Source organism: Anopheles funestus, chromosome X (genome assembly GCF_943734845.2).
Source record: "Anopheles funestus chromosome X, idAnoFuneDA-416_04, whole genome shotgun sequence".
NCBI lineage: Eukaryota > Metazoa > Arthropoda > Insecta > Diptera > Culicidae > Anopheles > Anopheles funestus.
Window position 1 is genome coordinate 20612131 of NC_064597.1, and position 10874 is coordinate 20623004.

Consider the following 10874-nt stretch of genomic DNA (forward strand, 5'->3'; position numbering starts at 1 on the left):
ACGTCTGACGATGACGGCGGTCTCAGCAACTCTAAAGTTGTTCTGATGTTTCGACCAAGCATTATGTCGGCCGGCGTACGCCGGTCAAGGCCAGGATGCGGTGTCGATCGATATGATAGAAGAAAGATTTCCTGTGCTTCGTCAAGAGAAATCCTATCTATTCTAACTTTCCGTAGGGCACGCTTTAAGGTATTCACGAATCTCTCTGCTTTGCCATTCGACTGTGGATGAAATGGGGCCGTGGTAATATGTTTTATGCCGCTGTGTATACAAACATCACTAAACGCCTCACTAGTGAATTGCGTTCCATTATCGCTGACTAACTTGTGCGGCATATTGAAACGTGCGAAAATGTTCCTAGAGATCGAAATGGTAGCAGTCGCGGTAGTAGATGACGTCTTCACGATTTCCGGCCACTTAGAGAATGCATCAACAACGATTAGAAAATATTTACCGTCCAGTGGTCCGGCGTAGTCGATATGTACACGCTCCTATGATTTTGACGGTTTCGGCTGTGACTCGATGAGGGGAGATGATTTAGCAGCTGCCATACAGGACGAACAGGTGGCTACGCGGTCTGCTATACCGCGCTATCCAGCGAAGGCCAATATATATAGCTGCGTGCTAACGATTTCATACGCTGGATTCCTGGATACCCTTGGTGGAGTTGGTTCAGACATCGCAAACGTAGCTTCTCAGGGATGATACAGCCTCCTACACTGAACAAAGCTTCTTTTCTGTTGTAGAAACCCTGTTGTAGATAGGTCTGTTCCGTATGACTCATTGCGCGGCCGGCCTCCAAGAATGTATTTTTATACCTTACGCAGTAAGGGATCAGTCTGTGGTTGTTGCTCGACATATCTGAAATTAAGAGGAAATGAGTAAATAATATTCACCACAACAGATCTTGCATCATTTTCCAATTCGAGGCTGGATATGAGATATTCGGGTTCGGGTTTTGCATGATTCCTGATCAGTTTGGACAGTATGTCAGCATTCCCAAAATCGCCGGGGGTGCATATTCGATGGCAACATCAACACGAAGCGTTGCAGCCGATTCGCGGTGTACACTGGAATGCCTTTCTTGGAACCGAAAATTCGTAGCAGAGGTCGGTGATCGGTTTGAACGGTCGACCGTACAGCATCTTGTGGATCTTCGTTACGGCAAAGATGATGGCTAACCCTTCTCGGTCTATCTGACTGTATTTTTCTTCGGCTTTGGTTAGCGCTCGTGAAGCATGCTGTACGACTTTAGTTGTGCCATCCGGAAATCTGTGCGAAATGGTGGCACCCAATCCGATCGATGAAACGTCGGCTGCTACGATGATATCCGCATTAGTATCATAATGCGTGAGAAGAAGATCCGACGACAAAATTCTCTTGAACGCTTGGAATGCCTTTTCGCACTGCTCCAGCGCACTGTTATGCAGCGGATATCTTAGCTCTCGCATTTTAGGGACAAACTTGCCATAATAGTTTATTGCACCCAAGAAGGATCGCACGCCGCTTATATCGGTAGGAGGAGGAAGATTGGTTATAGCCTCTATTTTAGTAGGGTTTGGCCTAAGATCATTACGATCAATTACGTGTCCGAGGTAATTTATTTCCTTCATCTGTAATGAGCATTTATCAACTCGGACGGTAAACCCATACTTCTAAAGGCGGCGGAATAGTTTGTCTAAGTTTTCATCGTGTTCTTCCGTTTTGCCTGCGACAACGACGTCGTCCATGTAGCCCGAGGTTCCTTGAAGTCCTGAAAGCATCCCGTTCATTATCTGCTGGAACGCGGCTGGGGCTACTTTGATGCCGGGAGGAAGGCGGTTGTAGTAATACAACCCACGATGAGTGACAAGCCTTAATATTTAGTATCGTAAATGCTCCACTGTGCCCACTTCCGGAGTAACAACCAACGTTTCAAACGTTGCGCTGGATTCAACCTCGTACCGAAAGTCTGTCAAACTACGCGCCAAGGATTCCGTAATACAGGGTATCCCGGAATTTTTTGACACTTTCCTAAGGTGTTTTGAACGCTTCCCAGAAATTTTTGAATTCGTCCCATAATCTTTTGAACGCTTCCCATAAATTTTTGATTTCGTCCCAAAATCTTGTGAACGCTTCCCAGAAATTTTTGAATCCATCCCATGATCTTTTTAACGCGTCTCAGAAATTTTTGAATTCGTCCCATGGTTTTTTAACAGCTTCCCAATGATTTTTGAATTCGTCCCATAATTTTTTTAACAGGTTCCCAAATATTTTTGAATGTTACTGTATTGAGCTAATTTCTTCCCTAAAGTTCTCAGCACGTGGAGTGCTTCTGAGTAGCTATTTAAATACTAGATTGGAAGAACGCAAATAATTAGGGCGTGTATAAATATAGTTAAACAAAATCATTTACAAAATATTTAAAAAATGTATTTCAAAAGAACTTCACATGAGTCCATTTTCTGACACGTGCAACAAATCGAAACAAGTAGAAATATTTTTTTTTCGCGGTTTGTGTTTACTACTACTAACTTGACTATTTTCTTGGTGGTGGGTCATGTTGCTCCCAGGCCCTAAGTGGAATGATAGTTAGCGAATCACCCCTAAGTTAAGGATATCAGGGAACAAATCGTAAAAGAACTGATCGGGTTGAGGCTAATGTTTGGTAACTCATGTACGGATTTCAAAACGATTTCAAACGACGGACCAGGGGTTGATGGACCAGGTGATGATCTTGTACAATGGTATGATGATTTTTAAGATGGGGAGGGTTCAATTTAGTTGCAATGTTAAAAACTAGCATTTACTTTTTAATGAATGTTTTTCCGTAAATTTTCTTTAAAATTGCAGGCTAATGTATGTAAAACAGTGGTCAATTGATGTAAAAAAGGTACATACAAACCTAGCTTAAACAAATATAACCACATCACTTTTTGTAAAAAATTTTATGTACATGCAATAGATCGAATTAGCAACCTGTTAAAAAATTATGGGACGAATTCAAAAATTTATGGGAAGCGTTCAAAATATTTTGGGGCGAAATCAAAAATTTCTGGGATGTGTTCAAAAGATTATGGGACGAAATCAAAAATTTCTGGGACGCGTTCAAAAAACCTTAGGAAAGTGTCAAAAAATTGCGGGATACCCTGTAACATTACTTTCTTGTTGTACATCTAATACAGCTATTTTCGTGGCCGGCCGCTCGTAGATTCCGGTGCTCGTAGCTATCGTCGCGCGTCGGACTTGCCCGTCCTTCGACTGGATGACTGCCACCACCCGTCCTTTGGGCCACGTGTTTTGGGGAAGGTTAGGATCCGCGATCACAACAACGCCACCTTCCTTAATCGGACGAACCTGATGATGCCATTTAGACCTGCGCGTTAAGGTCGGTAAGTAGTATGACACCCACTTTTTCCAGAAGATATTCGCCATAACCTCTGACACCTTCCAGGAAGTTTTTTGGGTAGCAGCGTCGTCACTAAATACTGCTTTCGGGGCCTCTCCGTTCGCTGTTCCTAGCAAGAAATGATTCGGAGTTAACGGCAGTTCGGATTCGCTGTCTAGTGGTACCTGCGTTAATGGACGAAAATTAAGCATAGCTTCGATCTCCGTCGAAGCAGTAGTTAGCACTTCGTCGGTCGGCAACCGCGACATCCGCATCTCGCTTATCGCCTGCTTGACGGATCGCACCAGCCGTTCCCAGCAGCCTCCAAAGTGTGGTCCACCAGGTGGGATGAATTTCCACGTGAGCTGTGGTGTTGTGAATTTCTTCGCTAATCGTTACTTGTCTATTGCTTCCCAGGCCTCCGCAAGCTCTCGTGATGCACCGACGAAATTTGTCCCATTGTCGCTGATGAACTCCAGAGGTTGCCCACGCCTAGCGATGAAACGGCGTATGGCTAGGATGCATGAGGCTGTAGTCAGGGAGTGTACAACCTCCAGATGGACGCCTCTGGTGGTGAGGCGTTCTTCTCGTTGTGCCAAACGAATAATAGCCTGTGCCGCTTTTTCGAGCTCACTTTGCGTTAACGGTCCAGTAGTTAATGCGGTTTTCTTGGATGCGACGAAGGATACAAATCGAAAAACGTATGCTACTGACCTTAACAGACGGTTCCAGGATGAGAAACGCTCGAGCTTAATCCATGGCTCCGTATTGGTAGTGTGATGCATCACGTGTAAGCGTACCTCCTCCGTCGTGTCGGTGGGATATTGTTCGGGGGCTGGCCAATCACACTCGGGCTTCCACAGGAACTCCGGTCCGCGAAACCAACGACTATCCGGATCTGCAGTTGGTGCCTTCTGCCACTTGGTTCCATCATCAGCTACGTTCATCTTCGTTGATAACCAGCGCCACTCTTGAACAGAAGTCATCTCCAAGAGTTCACCTACTCGGAATGCAACGAACTGGCTAAATCGGCGATGGTCCGATCTCAACCAGCACACAACGTCACGCGAATCGGTCCAGTAGAAAGTGCGTTCAACGGATATCCGGTGTTGGGTGATAATGGCTGCAGCAAAACGGGCTCCGATGACTGCGGCCTGCAGTTCTAAACGAGGGATGGATACGAATTTAATCGGAGCCACGCGAGTTTTCGCACCCACAAGAGCGCACTCTATGACACCTCCATCGTCGAAACGGAAAAACGCCACTGCAGCTACCCCGTTCTCGCTGGCATCGCAAAATATGTGAAGCTGTATTTTTGCATTTACCGAAGTGAGCTGACTGTAGCACCTGGGAACACGTACTTCTAGGATACTCGGCAATACCGCGACCCAAATGTTCCATTTTTCTGCTAACCGACCGGATAACACCTGATCCCATCCAAGGCCAGCACGCCAAATCTCCTGCATGAGAATTTTCACGTACATCAGAAAATTCGCGATGATTCCCATTGGGTCGTAAATCGCCATCACTGTACGCAGGACGTCACGTTTTGTTGGTAGTCGTCCTTCAAACAGCAGCCGTGTATCGTGTTTGGGGGATAGCTTGAAAGTAAATGTGTCAGTTAACGTATCCCACCACATACCCAACACTTTTTCGACGCGATCATCGGAGCACATGGCTATCTTGTCTTCGGGCGAAGCTTCACGCTGTAGATGTGATGTCACACGAGGCGAGTTGGACAACCAGTTTCGAATTTCGAAACCACCTTCTGCATGGATATATCGGACTTGTTCAGCTAACGTGATGATTTCTTCCTCTGATTCCGCACTGGCCAATAGATCGTCTACGTAATGTTCCTCTTTGATACATTTCGCAGCCCGAGAATATTTGTCGGCAAAGCGATCCGCGTTCAAGTTTTTTACGAACTGAGCTGTACTCGGTGAACACGCAGCACCGAAAGTCATTACCGCGACCGCATAGACGTTCGACTCACTACCCGCAGAGTCGTTTTCGTTCCACAAAATCATCTGGGATCGTTGGTCTTCTGGATTCATACGGACTTGGAAAAACATTTCCTTAATGTCCCCGACTATGGCCACACGATGCTCACGGAATTTATATAAAACGGATAGAAGCCCTGTCAAAAGACCTGGTCCGTTCAGCAGATAGGTGTTGAGGCTTACACCCTGGACTTTCGCCGCAGCGTCGAAGACTACACGAACCTTACCGGGCTTATTCACATTAAAGACTGGAAATATCGGAAGAAACCAGTCTCTGGGGCCTTTCTTTGACAGTTCTTCAGGCGATAATCGTCGAATATAGCCCTGCCCTTCATAGCTTCTCATTTTGTCAATGACTGCCTTCGCTAATGCTGAATCTTTCGACATTCTTTTCCGCAGGCATGTGTATCTCCTCAGGACCATATCACGAGAGCATGGCAGCTTAATATCGTCAAAACGCCACAGTAATCCGGATTCATAATGCTTGCCAGAAAATTTCGTTGCCGAGTTGAGAATCTTTAACGCTCGCTCATCATCCTTCGAACGAAGTGTTTCCAGAGGTCGGACGATACCGATGGATTCGAGCGTAAAATAGTTTTTCACCGCTGCATCTAGATTAGCATCGGCATCCGCACCGTACTTGCATATTCGGATGGTGTGTAATGCATGAGCATTGGCCTTTGGAAGATTTTTACTTCGTGGGCCATATACAACCCAACCCAAGGGAGTCTTTGCCGTTACGGGATCATATATCCCACCTTCCGCGTATCGAGTCGGTCGAGCCAAGTGGTAGTTGTCAATGCCGATAAGCAAACGAGGCCTTGCATTATCGTACGCTTGTATTGGCAAACCTTGTAGGTGCGCATACTGTTCAGTTACTTGGTCCGCTGACAGAGTCTGGGCTGGTAAGGATAGGTTTTGTACTGTGTGCACCTTTTGGATTACATGCATGTTGCGGTTTTGCCCGACTCCCGAAATATTCAATGACGATACTCGTATAGAACCCGATTCGTCGCGTTCCGAGTTGCCTGTCCATTTCAGACAAAGAGGATGTGGTTCTCCTTCCAGACCAAGCTCTTCGATAAGACCATGCTCCATGAAGGTAGCGGTAGATCCACTGTCAAAAAAGGCGAAGGTTGCAATAGCCTTATCTCGTCCGCAAACCATTACGGGAATGTATTTTAAAAATACGTCACCGGTTACATCTGAATGCGCGTTCAGTGCAGCTGTGGTCACCGTGTTTTCGCTTGGTTTTTTATGGCGTTCGTCATTATGTAGGAGCTCATGGTGCAGGTACTCACAACCATTTTTTCCGCAAGCTTTCATCCCCTTGCAGCTGTAGGTGTGTGTTTTAAGACACTTGCGGCAAGCCTTCAGTTTGCGTATGGTCACCCATCGATCGTCGACCCCTTGTCTGATGAATTGCTTGCAATGCGGCAGGTCAACGCAAGTGCCCTTACACAACAGACAAATTTGGCTCCGTTTGCTATCTGACACCGTAGCTTCATGCACATGTATGTGATGGGTCCTACTTCTACTGTCGGGTTTTTTCTCCTTGGGGGCTTCTAGAGACGGCAAAGTTATTAGACTGGCAGCCTTGACTTGCGTCTCTATCCACTTACTGAAATCATAAAGTGTCGCGGAGCTTGACTGCATACGGTGTCGCGCCCAGTCAAGCCGAAGCACATGCGGCAACTTTTCCACCAACTCGTGCATTAATGCCACATTACACTTGTATTCCTCTAGCCCCGAAGCGGATATGGGATGGCGGTCCGAAATATGTAAAATACCAAAGTTTCGAGGTTCGTTTGCATTCGAGGTCGTTTGCCTAGCGCGGTCAACGATCTCCAGTGACGAGTTAATCGTCCAGTCTTCCATGGTAGGCGCGAACGGTCGGAAGTGAGGCGAATCCGCGGCCGATGCAAGTGGCCTATGATCCGGTGTTTCCGTTTCAGGTTGCTGAGGTTCGTTCGATTGTGTTACCGGTGCAAGTGTGTCGTGCTGGTGTTCCATAGTGAGTGTTAGCGTCTGTTGGCGTAATGTGTAACGTACACCTCAACTGTTCTCTCGACGTCCGACGTATCGTCTGTTGTTCGCGTTCCTTCGGTGTTTCGCGGCCTCAACTGTCTTACGACACGGTTCACCCTAGCACTCGCGTAAAATTTCCAGACGTGGAATTTTTATAAAATGTTGCGCTTAGCAACGAACGGTGATATATTGCACTTCTTCCGAATATAAATACGCGACGGATAGCGTTTTCTTAACATGCACTTTTTATTGCTCTTATCGTGTAACGTGTGGAACGTTTATCGCGTGTAAACGGCGGTACGGTGCAGGGCGGTGGTACAGGGAAGCTTAAACAAATTCCACTATTTTTCGCGTAATATTGGAAAAAGAGAACTATCCCTACAAACAAAGAGACCTCAAATTTGAGAGAATTACGGCAAAAGATCAAGAAGAACATGGAAAACGACGGCGAAACCCGAAAAAAAGCATGAAACCCTTGATTGTGTGTGTGAGCCGACAGAGTTTGTTGAAGCTAGAATTGTTTCCATCTCGTTCTGACCTATATTGTTTATCCTGCGTCCTTACTCTAGCGTTCATCCCACACTGTGACGAGCTCAGTTTGCTGTGCGCTAAGTCCAGGGCGGACGTGTTGTGGGACTTAGAAAATTTTATATCTGTGCGTGCGTAAATGATGCGCGGAAGTTTGCAAGTATGCGCGATTGCTTTGTGCAGTGCAATATGCTGACCAGTGTTGTGATTTATGTAGAGTTTGTTGTGTACTCGTTAGTGGCATTTATTCAACTGACTGTACGCACATTACGGGTGACCCTATGATGCGTGTGCAACGTTACCAATACTTACATACTAATTACAATCTTAACCTAGTTTATACTTATGAACTAATTTCTTAACTCTACATTCTCCCCGCTAAACTATTGATCTTATTTGGGATATTTTTTCCTAGGTTGTCCCTTTAGTCGCTCAGATCTTCGAATGGGCGGTGAGGAAGATTCGCTTCTGGCTCGTTTTCTACTCGGTTTTGGTTCTAGTTTTACTTTATCTAATATTTCCTTTTCTTCATCATATTTTGTTGTTTGCGGTTGGGCCAAGATTATTGGTTCGTAATTAGAATTCTTTTTCAATTGGTTGATGTGTACCATTCTAATATTTCCATTAATGTTTACCAAATATCGTAAAATACTAAGTTTTTTGTAAATAGTAACCGGAATCCATCTAAATAATTCCTTAAAATGATTTCTATATAGGGCATTTTCTCCTTCTTTAAATTCTACCGTCTTTGTCATATACGACGTATTAAATACGTTAGGTTTACTAAATTGCTTTTTCATTGGTGATTTTTTAAGAGGTGTCGCTCCCGTTTTAGGTTTCATTGAATTCATTATAGTGGTTGGTACATAACTAAATATTCGTGAGGCTGGCGTGACTTTTGTTACAGTACACGGTGTGTTCCTATAATTTGTTAAAAATCTATTGATTTTCCTAGTTAGGGATAGATGTTTTACTTTCTCATCAATCATAAATTTTTTGATGACTTCCTTTACTGTTCTAACAGCTCTTTCCGCTAACCCGTTTGATTGTGGGTGGTATGGGGGTGATTTCGATACCTTTATACCTCTCACGTTTAGAAAATTTTCAAAAGCAACCGAATTAAAGGGTGGACCATTATCGGTCACGATTTCCTGAGGCAATCCAAAACATGCAAAAAAGTTTTCTAGGTTTTCGATGATATCGGACGCCCGCGGAAGATTTAATAGTCTAACGTCTATATATTTTGAAAAAGCATCTACTATTATGAGTAAGGTACGGCTTTCTATATAAAAGAGATCCAAATGTACCCTTTGGAAAGGCCCTTCTACGCTTGGCCATTTAGTTACTACCACTTCTTTTGGCACTATTTGACGTAACTGGCATACTTTGCACGATTTTACACGTGCTGCCGTGCGTTCATTTTCATTTTTACTATACCCTCATGATTTTGGTGTAAGTTTGTTAGCGTCAGACTTTTTAGGCTTTCCGGTACTACTATCCTATCATTAAAACATAAAATGCCGTCTTCTAATCCAAAATGCGTTTTGAGTTTAAAGAATGGTTTTAAACTATAGTCCGGTTCATGCGTCCAGCCGCCTTTTACTCTTTCATATAATTTTTTAATCAAAGGGTCTTCCTGCTGATTGTAACGTATTCTAACATCATTTAATAGCCCACTTTCTTGAACCGCCTTTATTCCTAACTGAATATTTTCAACACTTGGTGCTTCCACTAGCGGAAGCCAATAATATCGGGTTGCTTTATTAGTATATGTTGTAAAATTTACAGGAAATTTACAAATCTCAAAAGCTGCCCTTCCCTACAACCTAACAATTGCCCTGCGAGGGGTCTTTGTTAGGCTGATCGATTGCTCTGAAGGAGCCTCTGTACCGTGCTAATGCACCTTTCGCATATTATTAATTTCTTAACTCTAACATAGACCGCTTTGCAGCTTCCGCTTTTGCCTTTTGGCCTCCTTTGTTCCCCGTATTTTGGTTAACGAGACGCAACATCTGCCTCCGTGGCAGAGTCCTCCTCGTCGTTGTTTGGTCCGCCCCGGTGTTGTTGGGGGTCCTCCTCCTCACTCGATAAGAAGGAGTACTGACCAAACAACCCGACCGACACATTGCTGTCTTGGTGCCGTGCCCTCCATCGACTAACACGCCGCCCCACGTGGTCACGGTCGGCGGATGCTGCCAATGGTGCTGGCAAAGATCTCGGACGGTCTGGTCGCTGTTGCTCCCGATTTGCCCGTTGCGCCTCAATTTGTCGATTGTTGCGCCCCTCTATCAGCGCAGCCTGGCGATCCGCTTCCGCTCGGAGCTCTGCGTCCTGCTCGTCGATGCGTTGGGCCGCTCGGTTCGCCCTGTACTCGTTCCAGGAGTGCTGTAGCTGAGACGTTATCTCTTTCACCGCATCCGAGATGCGGCTCCAGCTCTCCTGGTTCTGGAGCAAGTGCCGCTGAATGTTTTCAGGCCGCACTGGGTCTGATCCGCCCTCTCCGAGCAGCCGTTGCCGCAGCTCTGCAAACCGCGGGCACTCGAACAGCACGTGCTCCGCGTTCTCCGGGACGCCGACACAACTCTGGCAGTCCGGGGACGACGTGAAACCATTGATGCAGAGGTACTCCCGGAAAAAACCATGTCCCGAAAGCACTTGCGCCAGATGGAAGTTCATGTCTCCATGTTTCCTCGACTGCCAGGCTGCGATGTTAGGCAACAAACGATGCGTCCATCGTGTGTATCTACTAGCCTCGTTGCTGGCGGCGTCGGCGTCCCATTCCAGCTGCCACTGCCGGATAGTCTCCTGCCGCTCCGCTTTCCGGATCGCGCTCCTAGTATCTACACGTTCCGGTGCATGTAGACGGGCATGCACCCTGGCGTCTTCCCTGATGAGGTGGCAGATCGGGGTGAGTCCTGCAAGGAGGGTTGCCGTCTCATACCTGACGGTAC

At 45.9% G+C, this 10874-nt stretch overlaps 1 protein-coding gene across 1 annotated transcript; it reads right to left on the reverse strand.

The window, feature by feature from the left end:
- Positions 1-812: 812 nt before the first annotated feature.
- LOC125768058 (uncharacterized) lies at positions 813-7380 on the reverse strand. Its single transcript, XM_049435222.1, has 3 exons — positions 5010-7380; positions 4082-4529; positions 813-861 (listed from the first exon to the last, which is right to left on the reverse strand). Exons 1-3 carry the CDS (start codon positions 7378-7380, stop codon positions 813-815), a joined length of 2868 nt encoding a protein of 955 aa, XP_049291179.1.
- Positions 7381-10874: the final 3494 nt, after the last annotated feature.